The following is a 23,398-nucleotide window of genomic DNA, read 5'->3' as shown; positions in this document are numbered from 1 at the left end:
ATCTAGCTATAGTGAGGGATCCAGTGTGGGCATCTCTCAGGTTTCCTCCCTGTGCTGCATTCCAGTCAGCTGCAAGCTGTCCCTCCAGATAGCTCTTTCCAGTTTAGGAACTGCTTTGCTGCAACATCTGCCTGCTTTTTAGCTGCTTTGGTGCTCTTTGCCCTCTAGGATCTCTCATAAACTCAGAGATCTGTGTCCCAAGGCTGTCAGTGAAAAGGGAGTGAGAAATGGGCAGCGAGAAGGGAGCAGAATCCTTTCTTTCTAGAGTGAAAGGCTTGGGGAAAATACCAATGGACACTGATGGGACTAAAAGATTTGTCTAGTTTCCAGTTTGTGTGACTTAGTGGATGTCTATTTGCGTCTTAAGATAAAAAGCTTTTGTTCTTGAGATAAAACCCAGATGTGTTGAAGGTGTGGTGCATGATGCAAAGTTTTGAATTCTTCTTGCCTGCCCTTATGAGGGCAGAGAGTAGGATACAAAGGTGAGAATCTCCCAGACTCTTACCCTGCAAGAGTAGCCACTAAGGATGTTTTCTTTCCTTGTAGCTGATGCTTTGGAACTTATTCAATGGGACCAGACATATTTGGCTGGGAGGAACTTTAGTTCTGTGTGTGACATGCAGGGCAGAAGGAATCCAACCTGACACACAGCTGAGTTTGCAGGGGTGACAGCCAAAGGATAAATAGTACTGCATGTGAACTTAGGCATGCTTGATGTGAAATTGTGGAAGATAATGAACCTGAGATCCCCTCACACTGATTTAACAGGATCTTTTAGGGCTACAACTGCATATTTATGAGATAGGGAAAAAACCACCTCACCAGAATAATCTTTTTTGGTAGATGAACCCAAATTATTATTTTCTCCAGTGAACTCAGAATAGTGCCTGAGCTGCTGAGCAATTTTAGTTTTCTACAAATTAGGTTAGACTGGATCAGGACTTGATCTCCTTTACACTAGTGCAAATTGGATGTGGATGTGCTGGCCTGACTATGGCTGGAGTCATCAGTGGTTAGAGACTTTATGCAAATGCCATGATGAGCTGGGTTTTGTTTTTTTTTTGGATGTAATTGGATAAATTATATTTTGGTCTTCTGACAAATCAGAATCATAGATTTGCCAGGGTTGGAAGGGTGCTCAAGGATCATCTCATTCCAACCCCCCTGCCATGGGCAGATTGTACTTATGTGATGCAGTTAACCATGGTTATAGTAACAGGGGATATACAATATGCATGGGGGATTTTATAACTGCTTTGCCATCAAGTGTGTTCTGAACACATAAGATTTGTTCAGTGTATTTGTTTAATGTATTCAAATGTGTTTCTAGGAGGTACTGCTAAGCTAATATATTCAGGGTAGGAGGTCAAGCCTTTCTGATGATTGATTAGCTGTGCTGTCCCCCCAGCCCATGTTCCTTTGCATTAACTATGGACATTAATTCCACTATCAGATGCTGCTTTTGTTCCCCCCAGGGTCTCTGGCTCCATCAGTGCATATGATGGCCAAAGCTTACCTAATGAGCTTCTACTTATGGTTTACCCTGGCTGCTCCTGCCTTCCACTGCTTGCTTTCTGAGCCCTGCTGTTAACAGAGTCTTCTTATTAACCTGTGGCTTTTTGTCATGGCTATTACTACATAAACAAACATGGATAAGCATCTATGTGATACCTGTAAAGGGAGGGCATCAATTGTGTTCAGCTGGAGTCAAGGTACAAAAAATGTAGTAAAAAATACTTTAATTTGGGGAAGAATGCACCTGGAGGTGCCTAGGTCCTGGGTTTTGGGGTGACTTAGCATTACTTTTGTGTTGTGTCTCTGAAGTATCTCTTCCAGTATATTCTCTTGCAGCTATGAGCACTGAGCAGGTTTACAGATCAGGTCTCAGGGCATTGTGTTGGCCACCAGATTGTAATCCTCTCTGAGAAATCTAGCTTGGCTTGACTGCTTTGAGACTCTAGGGAATTGCTTGAGAGAAAAATCCAGTTCTCCAGGGCTGCAGTGCCTTATGGAGAGAAACTGTTCTTCTTCCGGTGTTCTTTCACTACACACTTTTCAGGTCATCTTATTGGTGGCTTTTTTTTAATGGCACAATCCTGATCCCAGTGTATCTGTAAAAAAAAAAGATCCACTGTACCCTGGACAGGCACAGCAAAACTGGTGGTGCCTCTGAAGTGCCTTGTATGCAAGAAGGAAGAGAATTTGAGTCATGCTGACATTAATTTTTACCTGCCTTGCTGATGACCTTGGTAATGTTCTTTTAATGTAATCATCTGTTTGGGTTCATGTCATTTTCCCTGTTCCTTAAAAAAAATAATTTCAGGGTGAGCTAATGTGCTAAGTGACAGCAAAAGCAGGTAGGTGTTCTTTATGAAGAACTGCAAAGGGGCAGATCATGTGTTGCTGGCTCACAATCCTATCCTTTTGCCTAAGTTTAGCATCCACCCTGACTTCCTAACCTGTTCTTGATCTCACCCTCACGTTTTACAGCTTCCCTATTACAGTCTCCATCTGCTTTCACTGTGTCACCCAAGTTCATAGAAATTGTCGTCAGCCAGCATCAAAGCTGGTGGGAATTGCTGTCAAGACAGTCTCTAACTATGGCCCTGTTTGCTCCATTCCATGCAACCTGTCTCTGCCCCTCTTCTAACTCATTTTCTCTTCACTTCAGTCCAATCCTTTACTAGGTTTCCTTTTTCAGTTCCAGTGTCTGGCCCTGCTGCACACTGGCTGGCTTCTGGACAGTGATTCCAGAAGATCAATGTTCCTTCCAGTTCCCTCTCCTATTCCCAAACCTCCTTTCCCTGCAAGTTCCAGCTCCCTATCCCATCTCCTACTGCATTGTGTCTCATCTTGGCATTTCACCAACCAACTTCCATTTTTAATCTCTTTGCCATAGTCTGTTTTATACAAAATTTCTATTCCTGTATCTTTGCTGGGCCAATTTGTCTTCCATAACACATGGGAGAACAGAGTTACACCTTCTGCCTAGCCCTCTTTTTCTGTCTCTGTACATGTTTGTCTATGGTCTTGGTCTCTTTTGGTAGCAAAATCCCTGTGCTCCACGTTTGCTTTCAGTCTCCCTTTGGACAAACCATTTCCAGTCCCCTCAGTTTCCCTTACTGACTCTCAGTCTGCATGTCAGAGCCCAATCACCTTGACACAGCCCCAAGCATTTGATTCAACTGCCCAACTTTCTCTTTTTCTTATTAACATTACTGCCTCAGCCTGATAGCTGGTGGGGTTTTGGAAAGCACCCAGACATTGACCTCCCCCTGAAATGGTTTACATCATACCTCTGAATGCCCCGTTTTCAGATGCTCCTTTCCTTTGTGGTCTGCCCTGTCTACTTTTGTCTGAATTAAGCAGCTTCTACACATAGGAGCACCATGGCATTGCCAAGAGGCTGGAAAGACAAACTGTCTTCTCAGGTCTGGGGCTTGACCCTCCTCTACCAGTTACTAAATAAGGCACTTTTGATGCTTAGCTTGAAGCATGTTGGGTTCCTCAAGGTCCACCATGTCTCTGAGCTGTGTGAGTCAGGGAAGTGCTAGAAAGAGTCCAGTGCAGAGCCACAGAGATGCTGAAGGGAGTGGAAAATCTCTCTGATGAGGACAGGCTGAGGGAGCTGGGGCTCTGTAGCTTGGAGCAGAGGAGCCTGAGTGGTGACCTCATTGCTGTTGATAAAGATGTGCAGGGCAGTGTCAGGAGGATGGAGCCAGGCTCTGGGATGTCCAGTGACAGGACAAGGGACACTGGGTGCAAGCTGGAGCAGAGGAGGTGCCATGTGAGCATAAGGAAAAATTTGTTCACTGTGAGGGTGAAAAAACTCTGGAATGGTCTGCTCAGAGAGGTTGTAGAGTCTCCTCCTCTGGAGACATTCAAAATCTGCTTGGATATGTTCCTGTGTGACCTACCCTAGGTGATCCTACTCTGGCAGGGGGGTTGGACTGGATGATCTCTCAAGGTCCCTTCCAACTCCTAACACTCTGTGATTCTGTGAGTCTTTGGAACTTGCTCAGCTGGAACTAACAGGGACTGGACTGTCTTGCTGTGTTTGACACCACCTCAATCCAATCCTTCTGAAATTTGACTTTCTTCTTCTAGTCTGAACAAAATTGTTGGAGTGTGACAGCCTTCTGTTTTTGCTGAAATAAGCAGCAGTCCTGGCTCAAACCAAACCTCTGACCAGAAGTGCTGTAAAGCATGGCAGGGAAGCAAGGAAAGAGAGAGTGCTAGAGCTATAGGTCTGTAGAGAAAAGGTCACCAGTGGTATTTGCTGCAGTAGAGCTGTAAATAGTGCCCATGTAAAATTCACTTGCTGTAACAGGATGCCTGTCATCAGATGTAGGTTCCATGTAACTAATTCAGTACATTGAAACTTGTCATAGTACTTCTTCAGTCCTGGGCACTAGCAGCATGCACTGGCCCTGGAAATTGCAGCTTTCCATCATTTACTGCAAGAGGAGATCAGGATGCCATACTTGTAGGGGACTCAGATTGCATCCTGGAGCCAGCTGCTGATGCACTCTGGTAACCTGTGTGAACTTGGCTGCTCTCACTCAAAGGCCAGACACAGTCTTCACTCTCAACTACTTGTTGAAACTTTGATATTAATTAAATGTTCTGGGTTCCAGTTAAGACTAAGACTAATTTTTCCTCCTTATGGTCTTTGTTCTGCATACCCTCAGCAGGAATTGCTGGGGCTTAAAGAAAAAAACCGCAACCACCCAGACATTTTTAGTGCTGTACTTTCCTTTCCCGTTTGAAACAGTATTTTGTTTATGCTGTGTTGGGACCAATGTACCAAAGCAGCTCCCAGCTACACAGTTTTACTTGCATGAAGAATGCTGCTAATGCTTTGGGGAGTTTCCAGGGTGGCTTTTGTAAGCAGAGGCTTTCATATTGATCCAAGGCCCTCTGTAGAAGCTTCAGAGCTTGACTAACACCACCTTATTCACAGCAAACAATGCCATAACCAGATCCTATTTCAAGGTTACCTTCTGTTTTTCAATTGTGCTGTAATGCTCCTTGTAAAAATTTAATTCCACTGCAACCTGTGACTTGATAGCAGTATTAGCTGCTGGGTAAACCATTGAGTTAATTACTGGAGCTGTGAGCTCAAACAAGAGAGCCAGGAAGGAATGTGAGATGAGTGGCAGTACTTTAATTAAGGAACAAACCAGTGAAGACTGGTCAAGGGAAGGGGGAAGTTTTGAAGGGCAGATGGCAGCAATACATATTTACTTGCAAGAACAGGTGACCTCTGGCTACTCCTCTTACTCTGCTGTTGTAGAGGATGTAGCCAGGCAATTCCTTAAGGTATAGATTGGTTGAAGCTCTGTATCCCAACCCTATTAAGCCCTCTGAATTCACTTAATTTTACTCAAGGTCCAGAGTATGAGCCAAAACCCTATGAGACAAGGTCTTAGAGGAATTTTTGTTGTTTCCTCCTTATGCCTCCCCCCACCCCAGAAGGATTGGCTGTGACTCCCTCAGATGGGTTGTGGGTTGGCTTTCAGAAATGAGCCACAGAAGCTGTGTTCCTGCAGCAACTGTTTTCTCTCCAGGGAGCACCTGTGCTCTGGTCAGGAGTTGCTCAATGTCTTGTTCCTGCTGGAGCTCCCAAATCATAGAATTGTCAGAGTGGGAAGGGACCTCAAGGATCATCTACTTCCAACCCCCCTGCCATGGGCAGGGACACCTCACACTAGAGCAGAGCCCTATCCAACCCAGCCTTAAAAACTTCCAGGGATGGGAGTTCCCATGTTGTCCTGTTCTTCCTTGCTTCTGTAGGGGCTTTCTGTGATTGTTTCCCCTGTAAGACCATAGTCTGTTCACCTGGAGCTCTGTATTGTTCTGTGAGTCTCAGTTTTCTTTATTCTGTGCCCAGGTGTGCAAGTTGGGTGCATGCCTGGTGTCCTGGGCCAGCCTTACCCCTGCCTATCCACAGTGAGAATCCTCAGCAGCCTCTTCAGCCATCTGCTGCTCCCCTGCAGTTTTCTGCCTTCTTAATCTTCTCATCCTGTATATCGATACTGAGAGATGCAGCCATATGTAGATGATGTCTATATGGATGAAAATAGATGCATTCATGCACCCATCCATGTGAACATTTATAAGATGTATATTTGATAACCATTAGCTCTCAGTAAGACAGTAAAAAAAAAAAAAACAAACCAAACCAAACACCACATTTTATTCTCTGATGTATAATTTGCCAGTACTCAGACTCATGGAAGTGTTCCTGATGCCACTTCCCTCTTCCTCCCTCTCCCACTTGTATATAAATATGGAAACAAGACTTTAAAGCAATATAAATGGTAGCTATAGGATCTGTGGACGTGCATAACCTTTGAAGGCTTTCTAGAAATGCTTGTTACTGCTTTAAGTGTGTGCACTTGCCTGACAGATTGAGGCTTGCTTTGTATGCCTCAGTTAAAATCAAGAGAGGATAACTGGAAAATAACAAAAGTGGTGACAGAAAGAGTTGTAACAGGCAATTGAAATGAATTTGCTTTATTTGATATCATACATAGTCTTTGATACCACCACTTTGACACATCCTCTTTTCTCAGCAAACACTAGGAGATCCCTTTTATGCATTGATTTAAACATTCTTACAGCTTCCTTTTTCATCCTAGAGAAATATGCAATATTATTCTTATTCCTCAGAGAGTTAGGTATTAACTTGTGGCTTGTGTGAAACTGGATTACTCTGCCCTGCTGAGGCTGCATCTGGAATATTGTGTCCAGTTCTGCACCCCCCAGTTCAAGAAGGACCTCAAGGAACTGCTTGAGAGAGTCCAGTGCAGAGCCACAGAAATTATTAAGGCAGTGGAAGATCTTCCTTATGAGGAGAGCCTGAGGGAGCTGAGGGCTCTGTAGCTTGGAGAGGAGGAGCCTGAGAGGTGACCTCATTGCTGTTGCTAAAGATGTGCAGGGTGAGTGCCCAGAGGCTGGAGCCAGGCTCTGCTGGGTGATGTCCAATGCCAGCACAAGGGGCAGTGGTGGAAGTTGAGGCATAGGAAGTTCTGTGGAAACAGGAGGAAGAAATTTTTTCCTGTGAGGGTGACAGAGGACTGGAACAGGCTGCCCAGGGTGGGTGTGAAATCTCCCTCTCAGGAGATATTCAAGACCCACCCAGATGTGTTCCTGTGTGACCTGCTCTAGGTGACCCTGCTCTGGCAGGGGGGTTGGTCTGGATGAGCTTTTGAGGTCCTTTCCAGTCCCTAATAATCTGTGATTCTGTGATTTGGCCAGGAATTAAGCCAGTTAACCCTTCCCCCCTGCCAAACCCCCATTCCTGGATTGTTCCTACTAATTACATAAAGCTACTCTTATTCCATTATTGAATTAAAAATAAAAAAGAAGTACACTTGGTTTCTGTTTACAGCTCAGCTGATTTAGTTAAGAAGCATAATTGATGTTTGGGTAACTGAAAGGCTCCACAGTGCAGCCAGGCTCTTCAAATGTATCGTTTTATAGAAAGGTGTGATAATAGCAACATGACTGGGAGAAACCCAGTCCGTGGGAGAAATCTTCCTTGGAGCAGCATTGTTGTTCTCTTGTACCCAGGTTATAAGCAACAAAAATGTTACACACTGTTCCCCTCAGCAAGATAATGCTTTGCTGACAGTGGGGACTCAAGAATCTGGAAATGCTGATGAAATGCAGGCTTTCAGCAGTTCCTGGTAACCAACATGTTCCAGACTTGATTTAGATTTCAGGGAACTGTTGTTACACCCCTGACTTCTTTCTTATTTATTTATTTTCTTTCCCTCCATTCACACCAAGCTTTATTCTGGGTGGGATGTAAATATGTGATTGCTGGGGAAAAAAAAAAATCCCTAGCACCTATGTAGTCATCTTTTTGATAACAAGATCATCCTGAAAGAGCAGAATGGAGACAGAAATAACTTGTGCAAACACTAAGCATTAGTCACACGTAGCTCTTATATAATGCTTACGTTTTCAATCAGTGTCTTGGCAGCTGGGCCTCCTCCTAATATTTATTTGGAGAAGAAGAATCTATCTCATTTGGCAGGGGAAGAAAATGAATCCAAGACTTCAGGCGCATGCTGAGGGGAAGACAATGCTTAGCTGCTGAGCATATTACAACTAAGGAGTGTCCATCATGAGGCATCAATCAAAGCCACCAGCAGAGTGGAGGTCTGTAGCAGAGTCTGCTCTCTCCACTCAATTCCATTCCTTTTGGCTATGCAGGTTTTACATCAGCACTGCAGAGAATCACAGAATTGCTGGAGTTGGAAGGACCTCAAGGGTCATCCAGTTCCAACCCCCCTGCCATGGGCAGGGACACCTCACACTAGACCTTGTAGTTTCCCCTTTTTGTTTGTCCTCCTGGGTGAGGAGGCATCTTTCCTATTCACTCTATGCCTTGATGAAAGGCAAAAATAAACATACATAGCTTGAGATACTGGCAATGGCTTTACAGCAGCTGGAAACCAAAATACAGTAGTGCCCTAGTTCTGAGCCACAAGCTGCCCAGGGCAAAAGGTTACAAAAGATATTTTGCCCGTTCCCAAGGAGTAAAATAAAAATGCTCCATATTGGATTGGAAGTTTAAATGGATATTTTGTTTACAAATACACACAAAAGGCATTCAGGTACAAGGAATACACTTGGGCCTACAGGAAAACAGAATAAGAGTTGAGAATGTCCTGGGACTCTCTAGCCTCTGGAGGACTTTTCTTTGTGGTTATACCAATTAGCTCTTGATTTCCCTTAACCTACAACAAGTAGGCTTAATCTTGCCAGAGGTCCTGAACATGTGTGTGAACTCTAGCACCAAGAGGAACATTCTTCTGTGCAGGTTTTCTTTGGTGCCCACAGCACTGCATCTGTGTAATCCTAGTAATGCATGGAAACGTGTGGGATTCTCTGGGAGAAGCCATATGTGTGGGGGGATTTCCTGGTGTGGTTTGCTAGTTGTTCTGACTGCTTTCTGTTGGCTTGGTCCTGTTAGTTCATATGTACTGAACGTTTGTTCCCAACTGAATGGCAAGACTCCTAAATGGAGTTGGAAGCACCCTGTGATCTCATTCTGAAAGGTTCTTTCCTGAGACTGAGAAGAGTTGCATTTTAATCAAGTTATAATCTTAAGTACAGGAAATTGGAATACTTCAGGGGCACAGTTTTATTCTTAGCTTATTGTTGTGTTTATAAATAGTGAATAATGTTATAGCTTGGCTTGTCCATACATATGTTCATTTACATAGAATCATAGAATGGCCTGGGTTGGAAGTGACCTCCAAAGGTTATGTATTCCACCCCCCTCTGCAGTGAGCAGAAGTATCCTCAACTAGATCAGGTTGCCCAGAGCTCTGTCAAGCCTCACCTTGAATATCTCCAGGGATGGGTCACCAACTACCTCCCTGGGCAACCTGTTCCACTGTTCCACCACTCTCACGCCAAAGAACTTGTTCCTAACATCCAATCTAAATCTGTTCTTCTCTAGTTTGAAGCCATTGCCCCTGGTCCTATCACTGCAGACCTTTGTAAACAGTCTCTCTGCATCCTCTTTCAGATATTGGAAGGCTGCTGTTAAGTCTCCCCAGAGCCTTCTCTTCTCCAGGCTGAACAACTCCAGCTTCCTCACCCTGTCCTCATAACAGAGGTGTTTCAACCCCCTGAGAAAGTTTTCACTTCTTCCTTTTCAGAATTATACATAATGAATAATGCTCTTTTTCTTTGGTTGGCATTCTAACATGAAATACCAGAGGGAAAATTGTTAATGACACTGTTCTCTCTCTTTTTTTTTTTTTTTTTTTAGAAGAAAGAAATCATAGCCTCATAGGATGGTGTAGGCTGGAAAAGACCTTTCAGACCATTGAGTTCACTGTTAGCCTAACACTGTGAAGTCCACTGCTAGATAATGTGCCAAAGTCAAACCAAAATACTGGAAAACCAGGACTCCACTTATCAAACCTAAAGTGGCCTTTCTTTAAGGAAAAAAAACCTCTTTATTATTATAGCAAAAATCCCAACAAAACAAACCCCTTTTTAAAAAGAATCTGATTACGTTATCAAAGTCTAGAAACTGAAGGAATGGTCCAGGGAGAGTGAAGGGGAGATAAATAATTATAAGGCTGCACACATGTAGCCATCTGGTAGCAATTTCAAACCAGAAGTAATTACTTTCTTTTACTTCCTGCAATTTAATTGTTGATCTTGTTACCACGGAGTTTACAGAGGCCAAAATTGTAATTGAGTTCAGAAAGGAACTGGGTGAGTTAGGTAGTGAGTAGGTAGATTGAGGAGAGAATGCTAAATAACCTGGGTGCAATCCTGGCACAAGTAACCTCACTTTTGGAGGCTTTTTCATGAAGATGGGAGGATTTAGGAGAAGAATCTGTTTCACAGAATGTTAGGAATTGGAAGGGACTACCAGAGATCATTGGGTCCCACCCCCCTGTCAAAGTAGGATCACCTAAGGCAGGCCACACAGGAACATGCCCAGGTTGGCTTTGAAATTCTCCAGCGAAGGAGGTTCCACACCCTCTCTGGGCAGCCTGTTCCAGTGCTCCATCACCCTCACAGTAAAGAAGTTTCTCCTCATGCTGAGGTGGAGCTTGCTGTGTTCTAGCTTCTATCCATTATTCCTTGTCCTACATGTGGGCACCACCTAAAAGAGCCTCTCCCCTTGCTTCTGACACCCACGCCTCATGTATTTATAGATGCTGATCAGATCTCCTCTCAGCCTTCTCTTCCCTAACTGAACAGCCCCACGGCTCTCAGTCTTTCCTCATAGGAGAGATGTGCAAGTCCCTTAATCATCCTTGTAGCTCTTTGTTGGACTCTCTCCAGTAGATCCCTGTCTTTCCTGAACTGTGGAGCCCCAAACTGGACAGGGTTTCCAATATTATAATCTTTTTAGCAGTATTTCCATGTCACAAAGTGCATTTACATTTCGTTGCACGCTCAGGCTGTCTGTAGTTGCATGAACAAGGAGTTACTCTTTAGGGACAGTTGAAGTTCTTTATAAACATTGAATGCACCTACCCCTACCCTCTGACACCACATACTGATAAGTAGAGAAGTGTTGCTTGGGAGGCTCTGATGGTGCAAAATTAATAAGCTGCCTGCTCTTTGTTTGCTGCAGGGCGCCGAGGCTTGTTCAACCGCTCGTCACACAACGCCAGCTCAAAAGCAAAGGAGAGGAAACTGCAAGGGACTTGCCCTCCCCTGCGTCGTGGTAACTACGGAAAGCCATGCCTGAGTGAAAGCAGCCACAGGTCCCTGTTTTTCGGTCCCCATAATGGTTTTCACTCGCTGCATTCCGAGCACAGCCCAGTGAAGCCAAGGGTCATTACGGTGGTGAAACCCGGTGGGCGCACGCTCAGGAGGATAACTTTGCTTCTCAACAGGAGATCAATCCAGACCTTTGAACAGCTGCTGGGGGACATTTCTGAAGCTCTGGGATTTCCACGCTGGAAGAATGACCGTGTCAGAAAGCTTTACAACCTGAGAGGCAGAGAAATCCAAAGTCTTTCTGACTTCTTCAGGGAAGGTGATGCATTCATAGCTATGGGGAGAGAGCCCCTCACTTTGAAGAACCTGGAAGTGGTATTACAAGAACTTTATCCTGAAAATCCTTATGCTGCCGGTGCTGCTGTTCACCAGAGTGAGGATCAGTCCCAAAAACTGAAGAGCAGGTTGTGTGACAAGGCTTTGAAAGTAGACAGTGGCTTTGATGAGATAGAAATTGCCAAGAACTGCAGTGAGGGCATGTCTCCCAAGCCTCATGCTGGACATGAAGGAAAAAGTCAAGCCAAACCAAAGCAGGAGGAAAATATTAGAACCACAAAAAAGTGGACCAGAGAGAGATGGGATGGTGAGCAAGGACTGAAGCCTTCTAGAAAGACAAGAGAAAACGAGAGGTACCTTAACCACGAGAAGAGCCCTGAGGAGGGGTTAGAAGAGAGTTCAGAGGAAAAGGTGAGGTGTGAGAAGTGTGAACAGGAAAGGCAGGCCAGACAAAAGCTCCAAAGGGAAAGGAGAGCTGAGGCCTCCTTTGAGAACAGAGACCTGAACACAGGTGCATGTCAGAGGTACCACGTAGAAAGAAATGAAAAAGTCAGGAACTGCCGAAAACCTGCGGAAACTTGTCTGGAAGATGAGGAAGTTGGTTGGAAAGAGAGTGGCTGTAGGAGGGCATGGAAGCCCCTACATAGGAATGTTAATGAAGGGCTGGAAAAGCAAAAAAGGATCCTGGAGAGGGAAAGGGATGCGGAGAAACACGAAAACCATGGGAAGGAAGTAGTAAAAATCAAGAAGAATGCTGTAGAAGGGCTGCAGGTAACTCATGAAGCAAAAGAAGAGAATGGAGGTAGCTGTGTGATGAACCAAAGGAGCTGGCTAAAGAAAGACACTCCAAGGGATGCTGAGAAACTGTCTAAAACACAGAGGGATGGCAAAGAAGGCCAAAGGGCCAAAGAAGAAGGAACCAGAAGAGAGGGTAACATCATGTGTAGAGAGAGGGAGAAGACAGGGGAGTGCAGAGCGAATAAAGAAGAGAGCAAGGCTCAGGGGTTGGAAAACCCGAGCCGGAGGCATGCCATCAAAACCAGAACTGATGTGGAAAAGTACTATGAGATTGGCAGAACTATTGGGGATGGGAACTTTGCAGTGGTGAAGGAATGCCGCCACTGCGACTCCAATCAGATCTATGCCATGAAGATCGTTGATAAATCAAAGCTGAAGGGGAAAGAGGACATGATGGACAGTGAAATTCTGATCATTAGGAGCCTCTCGCATCCCAACATCGTCAGCTTGATTGAAGTGTACGAGACAGAAGCTGAGATCTACTTAATCCTAGAGTATGTCCCAGGAGGGGACTTGTTTGATGCAATCATAGAAAGTGTGAAGTTCACAGAGCATGATGCTGCTGTCATGATCACTGACCTGTGTGAAGCACTGGTTTACATTCACAGCAAAAACATTGTCCACAGGGATCTCAAACCAGAGAACCTTTTGGTAAGTATTGGCAAACACCTTGAGTATGTGCAGGAGATTATTTGCTTTCTATTTACCCATTTTATTTCTTTTATTTTTAAGCAAACAGTGTGGCAGAGATACCGTGGTGTGGCAGGGCTGTTTGGAAGAATGGGTACAATTTTGAAGTTAAATTACCAGTGCAGTTTGCTTCACATAGATTGCAGATAGCAGTGCTAGCAAAGAGAAATTGAAATAAAAATGACCTGGCTTTCAGGGGTAGTGAATGATTGCATCTGACTTTTAGGTATGCAAGGATGAATATCTTTGCATGAAGCATGCTCTGAATCATAAAGCATCTTCCTTGCAGACCAAAATACATTTGAATTGTTAATTTAGCTTATTCGTTCAGTGGGCTTTTTGTCCACTGCAGAACACTGCCAGTACTCTACCATAATGACTTCTATCTTGTGACAATTAATGTTCTCAGGAGCAGGAGGATGATGCAGCTGACTGAAATAATCTGACAGTCAGATGTGAATGTTGTGGTGAAATACAGCACGGAAGTCAGCTCAAATGCTAACTTCATGTCAAAGAGAAAAGTTCTTTTTTTTTTGCTGTTGCATATCTAAGGCTCCATTCTTTGCACCCAGCACTGAAGTCAATAGAGTTGCTCACGTGCATGAATACACACAGAAATATTTGCAGGACTGACACTTGACAAGACACCCACTAAGCAACCCTTCCTTACTGATCTCTTGTCACCAGAGTCCCTAATAGCTACCAAATATTGGCCAGTGTGTAATAAATAAGATTTGATCTGCTGCTGGAAGATGCTTCTTTAAGGAAATTAATTTTGGGGAAGAAATTGGTGTGAATTTCTTGAGAAAAGCAGCATTGTAGCCTGCAGGACCACACAGAGATTGAATAAGGCTGGGCCAGAATGGTTTGCTCCGAAACCTGTTGCCTAAGCTACAATGTCTATAGCAGGTCTTGTTGTGTCTCCTGCTGATGAAAATCCTTGCTATGTGCCTTGTGTGTGAAGTAAAGATGGTGAGTGCAAGTGGCTGGTTGGCAGGAAGAAGTAGGCTTGTATGCCCTGCCTTCATGCCTCATTTAGCCTTTCAGACAAACCTTCCCTTAGAACTGCTGATTTCTCCAGAAGCTGATTTTTCCATTATGAACCTATTTGCTGAAGATGAACTAGTGCATGTGAAACACCTGAGGCCAGTGCTCCATTTCCTTCTATAATATGTAATTATCAGAGAGATGCAGGTAAGCAGAAAGGTGAGGTGCACAGGTCCATACTGGTTGTTTTCCCATTTACTTCCCAGCACTGCAAAACAGATTGCTGGGTAGAGGGAAAGTTGTGTAGCACTGCAATAATCATGTTCCCCATTCTGAATAGAGAGTCTTGCACCTGGGAAAGAACAACCCCATGGAGCAGTGCAGGTTGGGGACTGAGCTGTTGAAGAGCAGTGAAGGGCAAAATAACCTGGGGGTCCTAGTGGATGGGAGGTTGCCATGAGCCAGCAATGTGTTCTGGTGGCCAAGAAGGCCAATGGCATCCTGGGGGGTATTAGAAGGGCTGTGGTTATTAGGTCAGAGAGGTTCTCCTGCCCCTCTACTCTGCCCTGGTGAGGACACATCTGGAATATTGTGTCCAGTTCTGGGCCCTTCAGTTCAGGAAGGACCTCAGGGAACTTCTTGAGGAAGTCCAGCACAGAGCCACAAAAATGATTTGGGGAGTGGAACATCTTCATCAGGAGAGCCTGAGGGAGCTGAGGGCTCTGCAGCTTGGAGAGGAGGAGCCTGAGAGGTGACCTCATTGCTGTTGATAAAGATGTGCAAGGTGAGTGCCCAGAGGCTGGGCTCTCCTGGGTGATGCCCAATGCCAGCACAAGGGGCAATGGTGGAAGTGGAGGCATAGGAAGTTCCATGGAAACATGAGGAAGAAATTTTTCCTTGTGAGGGTGACAGAGCATAGGAACAGGCTACCCAGGGGGGGTTGTGGAAACTCACACTCAGGAGATATTCAAAACCCACCTGGATGCATCCCTGTGCAGACTACTCTAGGTGATCCTGCTCTGGTGGAGGGGGGGGGGGTTTGGACTGGGTGATCTTTTGAGGTCCCTTCCAACCCCTAACATTCTGTGAGTCAGTGATAGGCAGAAAATAATTTTCAAGGCCAAACTGGTCCCCAGCCTGTAGATATTTTGTCATATGAGTACAGTGTTACCCCAGCACTATAGAAAAGAAAATTGTACCTGTTCCAGCTTCACCTTGCTGCTAATTGGCAGGTCACCCTTGTCCTTTCTTGTCAACAGTTTTTCCTAAACCTTACCAGCAAAAGGAAAATTGAAGTGAAAAGATCCTTGGTCTGTTTTACTAAGGAAATGAACTTGTCTCCTGTAAACCTGCTTTGTGTGAGAATCTAAACCTGTTCCTGCTGGGGTTTGAACACTCTGGCTGATTTCCATCAGAGTTAGCAGAGAGGCAGCAAATGGGGGGAAATTATTTCCATGAATTACATAAAAGTGAGCAGAGTAAGCAGCTGGGGCAAGAGGGCAAACAGCTTTTGTCCCTGCAGAAGAAAAGGTAGAAACACACAGAGAATCATAGGATTGTTTCAGTTGGCAAAGATTTCTAAGACCCTTGAGTCCAACCACTCACCTAACACCACCGTGGCCTCTGACCCATGAAGTCTACACTGTAATGTGCAGTGAGCTGTAAAATTATTGACATGGGAAAGAGTTGGAAACCTGATTTAATTCTTGGTTCACTGCACTTCTTATGGAGCTGTCCTCTACTTACAAACTTCTCTAACAGTCCACCACCATCCTTTTTTGGCTTTCTTCTCCCTCTTTCGTTACTGCCTCTGTCCGTGACGATTGGACACCTTGCAGCATAGCTGGGAGGGACGGAGGCAGGCAGGGAGGTGGCTTGTGCTGCAAATCCAAAACCTGTTTTACAGCTGCTCTGGCTCCTGTCTGCAAACACAGCTACCTCACACAGGACTGGGTGTTAAGGTAGAAAACCTTTGCTACCAAGGATCAGCAGAGTGATGTGTCTGGTCCCACAAAAGAAGGCAGTCACTGCTTCAGTGCCACCTGAGGCAGCAGAGCTTGCTGGCACGCTTTTCAGCTAAGGCACTGCAGGTGCTGCCATTGCTTGATACGAGTGAGAAATTAATTTCAGAGTGCAGTGGTGTTTCTCCAGGTGATAGCTGCAAATGCCACAAAATCACCTCCTTGACCCCTTTCGGGGGGAAGAGGGAGGGTTGTGTTTGTGCTCTGTGTAGTCACCTCCGTGTACACGTCCCACACATGATACCCTGGTAGTTGTTTAATACTCCACAAGTAAGTGTTACAGCTTTTAATAGTTTTTTTTCCCCTTTTCCTCTCTCTCAAGTTTTCATATATGTGCAAGAATGTCAAGTACAACCTTTCTGTCCTTCAGCTGTGGTTTTGTGACACTATTTGCATATACACAAACACTGTCAGAGCCTTCTGAGTGCATTTAAGTTAAAATCCTATTTAACCACCTACCTTTCAGGAGCTTTCACTATAATAAAGCTACAGAGGGTATTTTCTGTAGTTTTCTTTTTCCAATCTCCTAACTAGCAGCAAGGGGAGCTTGAAACTCCAACATGTAAGCAGAACATTTTTGTTATCTCTGTTTCTAATACATCAAATGTCTCATGGGCTGTCTTCCTTTCATGATGTCTGTAACAAGAATCTCTGCTACCACACATATGCGCAGAGACATGTTAATACTAATGTTAGTGTGTGACTAGCAGGATGAGGGAGGTAATTTCTGCCCCTCTGCTCTTGTGAGAACCCACCTGCAGTACTGCATTCAGTTCTCGTGCCCCCAGCATAAGAGGGACATGGAGTGGGTCCAGAGGAGGGCCATGAAGATGGTCAGGGAGCTGGAGAACCTCTCCTATGGGGACGGGCTGGGAGAGTTGAAGCCTGGAGAGGAGAAGGCTATGGGGAGACATTCTAGGAACCTTCCAGTACCTGAAGGAGGCCTACAAGAAACCTAGTAAGGGCCTTTTTACAAGGGCTTGTAATGATAGGACAAGGGGCAATGGGTTTAAGCTTGAGTAGGGTACATTTGGACTGGATATTAGGAAGAAATTCTTTACAGTGAGGGTGGGGAGACCACAGGAACAGGTTGCCCAGGCAGGTCATGAATGCCTCCTCCTCTCTGGAGGTGTTAAAGTCCAGGTTGAACAAGGGCTTGAGCAGACTGGGCTAGTGGAAGGTGCCCCTGCTCCTATCATCTAGTTGGAAGTAGATGATCTTTAAAGTCACTTCCAACCCAAACCATTCTATGAATCTGTGATCCTATAAATCATTTGAAACACCCTGATGCATTTTGCATGGCAGGTGTGAAAACAAACAAGAGCATCAAGTAGTGGAAGTCATAAACAGACTGGAGAAAAGGAAAAGATCCATTTATCCCTTCTTTGAAGGTGATTTTGGATTTCTATTAGTGCACTATCATCTTCTGGGATGGCTGGAGTTCCCCAGATGCTATTCTAATACTCTGGCATCTGTGTTTGAGGTGGTGGTCAGCAATTCTAACTGCCTGTAGTCCAAGACTACCAGATGCTGGCTTCCCTTGCCCTTGAAGGACATAAGTAGCTGTGTGGCCTAAATAGGCTGTCTACAGAATGTGTATTGGATACCAGCCTTCCTTATCCTGATGAACTCCAGAGGCAGGTAAGACAAAGTAACAGTTTAAAATGGCCTTCTGGAGCCAACCTTTGTAACCTTGAATGCAGAACCAGTTGTAGGCATCTTAGGTGTCCCAGTAGGGCTAATAGGCTCTTGTGGATACTTTCAAGATTCACCTGGACAGGTTGCTGAGGCACCTTATCTAGACTGTTCTTTACCCAGTTGAACCAGAAAACCCTTGAGGTCTCCCCCAATCTGATATGCTATGATTTTGTGATTCAGTGGCACCATTTCTGCCTTGCTCTCACCATTGCCCAGAGCACATGCTGTGGATGTTAACGGCTCGATTTCTCTGAAGCAGGTCCTATGTTTCTGTGATACTGCTGTGATCATGTAAGTAGTCTGGCCTCAGGAAGGAAGAAAAGCAACCTGAGAAGCTTTTGTTTCTACAGAAAAGTGTATTGGCATGCCCAAAGTGATGCCAGGTGACAGAAAGATAGGCTGGAGGGGATGAAGCTGGGCACAAAGGGAACGCTCACCCTGCCTGAGCTGACTTGAGTTGTTCTGAGCATAGTGTCCGTGAAGGTGCTGGAGGAGTTGTTCTGGGGTGAGTTCAGGAGTGCTGACAGGTTACATGCTGGCTTTGAAACGATTGCCACAAAGCTCTGGAAATATACCCAGGGTGCCTCCTAGGAGTTCCTACCTGTTGGGTTGTGAGGTGCAATGACAGCTCGGTGCTTTTGTCCTGCAAGAGCAGATGGTGCAGTGTTGCCACCTTGTGCTGTGAGGAGAGATTAGGAGTCTGGCACCCTGATGAAAGGAAAAAAGTACAGCAGTCTGTTTGCGAAGCAAGACCTTTCCTGCTGACTGACTGGGGGGTTGGGGTGAAGACCAGTGTGTTCTCCACCCTCCCCACCCCCTCCCTCTGGGTTTCTAAACATCCCAGTGTTGTTTTTTTTTTTTTTTTTTAGTGTACAGCAGCATGCAGGCTGTCAGCTGAAATTCCACATGACAGAATTCTCTTATATAATATTAAAAGCTTTATTTACACAATAGGAAGATACTTCATGTTGTGGGGTTTATTTTTTGTTTTTTCATAGTACATATAAACCCAAGCATTTAAATTGTGTGGTTTGGTAGCATTTATCATTATTGCCCCTGTTATCAGAATATAAACCCTGTGGGTGGATGCTGCTCTAGAAAGTAACTGCTACCTTTGTAATTTGTTTTTTGTCTTTGTCAGCTGCATTATGGCAAAAAAAAATTGTAATGGAGCTGACTAATGCAATGGAGAAAATGGCTATAGCCTCTTAGCTTTCTTCTGCAGAAGTTCTGACTGCATGGCTGTAGTACACTTCATATTCAGTTTCACACTGAAAAATACATTTTCTTAGAAAACAAACCAAACCAAAACAAACACCCCCCCCTGAAATCTTTAGCTTAATCAAATCTAGCAGAGCACTGACATTTTTTATGAAGAAGATAAAAAGTACTTAGTAAGCTAGAATGTATGATTTTGTAATTAATGCTTTTTTCTTAAAAAAAAATAAAAAACACAAAAATGTTTTGCTTGATCAAAATTGGACAAGTGATCTAGTTGAGGATGCCCCTGCTTGCTGCAGAAGGGGCTGGACTAGGTGGCCTTCAGAGGTCACTTCCAACCCGGACTATTCCATGCAAGTTTCTACAAAGATACAAAATAGGAATCAATCATCTGTAATGTAGGAGAACAACTCTTGCCCCATCTGTGCCCTTAGTTGTCTTGCAATAGAGACCATCTTGACTCTTTTACTTTCTCAAGCAGTGTGTGATGGCAAAGCATGAGGTGTGAAACCATGGGGTGTACATGTCACATTATGCTGCAGTTTGTCAGTTCAAAGCAGGAGTCCAGATTCCTTGGCTTTGTTGTAGGCATTTGAGCTGCTCATCTGTTCCTTATAGTTACAAATTATTTTTAATTTTGATTAAATTCATGGTGGTTTTTTTACCTCTTAAAGAATATTTGAATATTAGTCACCAGTATTAAGAGTACTGATGTGTTTAATTATACTGCTTCATGGTTTGGCTTTTGAATACGGACTGGTAGAATTGTTCAGGTTGGAAAGGACCTTTCAAGGTCATCTAATCCAACCCCCCTGCAGTGAGATCTTGAGCTAGATCAGGAGGTTGCTCAGAGCATCAGCATCATCCAACCTGACCTGGAAATGTTTCCAGGGATGGGGATGGGGCTTCTACCACATCGCTGCAACACCTGGGCCAGTGTTTCACCACCCTTCTTGTAAAGAACTTCTTTCTTATATCTATATCTTATATCAAATCTCTGTGTTTTGTATCTTTCATTTTGTTTTGACAGAGACATGCTTTTCAAGTGACACTGTAATGTCAGTAGCTTGCCTGGGAATTTCACATCTAAGCATAAAGAAGCTCACAGCATTCTTCTTTGCTTTCCCAGGGGAAAAGAAGAAGAATTTACTTTCCCAAGAGGAAATAATAACATTTAATTGGACTCTTGGTTATTGTTTTCATCTTCCTCCCTTTTATTTCTTGGAAATTACAGTCTGCCAGAATTTGTAGAGCAAAGTGGTTTGCTTTTTTCCCATTACTTGTTCTCTTAAATACATGCACCACCTTACTATATGGATAGAAAAAAAATCCCAACACATTTTTCTAATGCTGTTTACCAAACTACTGCTTTTATTTGATGTTGCTCTACATTGGAATTTCTGCTTATTTATTAACTACTTCCTTTATCCTTTGCTGTCTTAAAATCTGGACTAAATATGTTTGGGTTTTTGTTTGTTTGTTTGTTTGTTTTTGTTGAGTATAGGTTCAGCATAATGCAGATAGATCTACTACACTGAAACTGGCAGATTTTGGCCTTGCAAAGCTGGTTACAAAACCCATCTTTACTGTGTGTGGAACACCAACGTACGTTGCCCCTGAAATACTTGCTGAGAAGGGTGAGTGTGTATCTGCTTATGCATTGTCATAAATCATGCCATTAACTCTCAGCTTTCTCATCATGGAAACACTCCAGAATATTTCAACCTACTGATATGTGTTTGCAGGGTAGGAGGATGTCTAGCAGTGTAATCTGTGAAAGGAAAGGAAAGAAAACTTCTGACAAACACAAGCTTGACATCAAGCCATATTTTGCATTATTAATGTCTGTGGTAGCAGAACACTGATTTCCAAGCAGACAAGCCATAAAATGTCATAAATGGTAACTCCTGGAATAAGGAGATGAGCAAAAAGTCATGCTGCAACCTGAGGGTAGTCAGCTCCATTTCATGACTGGAACCCAAAACATTTTCTAAGGCCCCTCTTCATCTCCAGTTCATGACTGGAACCCAGATGACTTTCTAAGGCCCCTACTCAGTTCCAATTCATGACTGAAACCCAAAACAGTTTCTAAAGCCCCTACTCAGCTCCATTTCATGACTGGAACCCAAAAAACTTTCTAAGGCTGCTAATGATACAAACCCATTGTCCGCTTTTACGTTAAACTTATGCAAAAAGCCCAAGCATGTCTCATGCCAGCAGAAACTTTTTCAGATTTCATATCCCAAAAGAGTCAGACCTGGAAAGGAGTCATTTTTGTTGATGACTCAAGCAAAGCTATTTCTGGGGTTTTGTTCTGTGAAGCTGGGTTGCACATCTCCAGTGACATCCTGTTTCAATGGAAACTTGGCACTCTCTTAGGGCTTTTTCAAAAGGAATCTGAGGAGGACTGTTTTAGAAATACATGACACTATGTTTTCATCAGCTGGTCTGCAGTTGACACTGGCCCTGGGAGGCAGTGTTTGTGAACCATGTTGAAGAAGAGAGGCACTTTGTAAGAGCTGTGGTTGTTACAGCAGGCAGAGCTCGTGTGGGGCACCCAGTCACAATCCTGCTCGCCTCATCTTTTTGTGAAACTGAGCAGACCTTCTGTGCTGCTTGGAAACAGAATGACAAAAGAGACAGTTCCCTACAGTCATGAGCTTGCTTTCTAAAGCAGGGCTTTTGGTTTGCTTTGTCTTTTGCTTAGGCTATGGGCTGGAAGTAGATATGTGGGCAGCCGGTGTGATCCTTTACATTCTGCTCTGCGGCTTCCCCCCTTTCCGCAGTCAGGAACGTGACCAGGAAGAGCTGTTTCAGATCATACAGCTGGGGCACTACGAGTTCCTTTCTCCATACTGGGACAATATTTCTGCAGGTAAGGTTCTTCCCTGGAGTGGAAAGAGCAGGACAGTGAGCTCAACGAACTTGAGGGTGTCTTGCAGGTCTCTTTTGAGTGATTCTGTGTTTGCTTTGGAAGGTGAATTTAGTCCTCTGGTAGTATCACTGGCAGTGAATCTGATCTGATTCCTCACCTTGCTGCGAAGAAATGTTTCTGTAGACAAGTGTGCCAAAACAATCTCCTGGGTTATGCTAGATTGTACAGATGTAGGCAAACATCTCAAAAGCTGAGAATGAAATCCTGAGTCCCCAGAACACACAGCGTGGATTTTCCGTTGAGATCAGTGGTGTCTACATGTAATAGTTTTCCCTTCTTATGGGCTAATACACTGCCTTGTGTGCACTCTTCAAAACTCTAAAACCCCTCTCTCCCTAAACAGTCTTTTAAAGAACAGGCTCAACAGCATTCTATGACTTCTGTGCTCCTTGAGGGATGAGATAATAATTACTGTGAATCTGAACACCTAGCCTGCTGCTTCAGCGTGCCTTTGAGATTAAATTCCCTTGACTTTCTGAAGTGGTGAATGGTATTAGTAACAGATATGTTGGAGATTTAACATCTCCTGGCACCAATTCTAAATCTAACTGGATGTCAGAAACAGGTTCTTTACCATGAGGGTGCTGGAACAGGTTGCCCAGGGAGGTAGTTGAGGCCCCATCCCTGGAGATATTCAAAGTGATGCTCAACAGGGCTCTGGGCAGCCTGATCTAGTGGAGGATGTCCCTGCTGACTGCAGAAGGGGTTGGCCTGGATGACCTTCTTAGGCCCCTTCCAACCCAGACCATTCTATGATTCTAGTTGGTAGAATATCTCCTGGGGCTGGTCACAGAATTTATTAAGGTAAAACTAATAAATAAAGCATAAAAAGATATTTTGTATGGCTCTAACCAACAGCATCATCATGTCCCTGGTCTTTTCCTCCTGCTTTTCTTTCTTTCACAATAGCAGCAAAAGACCTGATAACCAGGCTGCTGATAGTGGATCCCCAGAAGCGCTACACAGCACGCCAAGTGCTTCAGCACCCCTGGATCAGGACAGCTGGGAAAACCAACAGCAGGAACCTGCAGAGGGAAGTGACGATAAACATCGAGCGGCATTTCCGCGCCCAGCGCCGCAGGGAGGCTGCTGCTGAGGACTCCTGAAATCCAATCCAGATTGTCTAGTCTTCTTTCTATTGATTTAGCAAATTATTGTTTCTTTTCTAGATGCGTTAGGCCTTTAGCACACAGTTGGTGCTGGCTCTTGCCATGTCTTTTTTTATATATATCTTTTTTTTAATGTATTTATTCCAAGGCTCTGGAGAAGGACAGAGACCAGATTCACACTCACCCTCCACTGATGTTACTTGGGAGTCTCTCTGGTGACAGCTGGGGGGTCTAGATATTTACTGGAGGGTATCTGTTATTTTAGAGGAGACACTTCTTGATGGTGAAGGTGACAGAGCACTGGAGCAGGGTGCTCAGAGAGGTTGTGGAGTCTCCTTCTGTGGAGACATTCAAAACCCAGCTGGATGCATTCCTGCCTTAGGTGATCC

General features: G+C 44.3%; 1 protein-coding gene across 1 annotated transcript; it reads left to right on the top strand.

The window, feature by feature from the left end:
• The first annotated feature begins 11,127 nt into the window (after nt 1-11,127).
• On the top strand, nt 11,128-23,006 carry DCLK3 (doublecortin like kinase 3). The gene is made up of 4 exons (XM_054384944.1): nt 11,128-12,999; nt 20,470-20,602; nt 21,673-21,840; nt 22,810-23,006. The coding sequence occupies exons 1-4, from the start codon at nt 11,551-11,553 to the stop codon at nt 23,004-23,006; spliced, it is 1,947 nt and encodes a 648-aa protein (XP_054240919.1). The 5' UTR covers nt 11,128-11,550.
• Nucleotides 23,007-23,398: the final 392 nt, after the last annotated feature.

Source organism: Indicator indicator, chromosome 11 (genome assembly GCF_027791375.1).
Source record: "Indicator indicator isolate 239-I01 chromosome 11, UM_Iind_1.1, whole genome shotgun sequence".
Lineage (NCBI taxonomy): Eukaryota > Metazoa > Chordata > Aves > Piciformes > Indicatoridae > Indicator > Indicator indicator.
The sequence above is the reverse complement of the archived record's forward strand: the minus strand, read 5'-3'. Positions and strand labels throughout refer to the sequence as shown.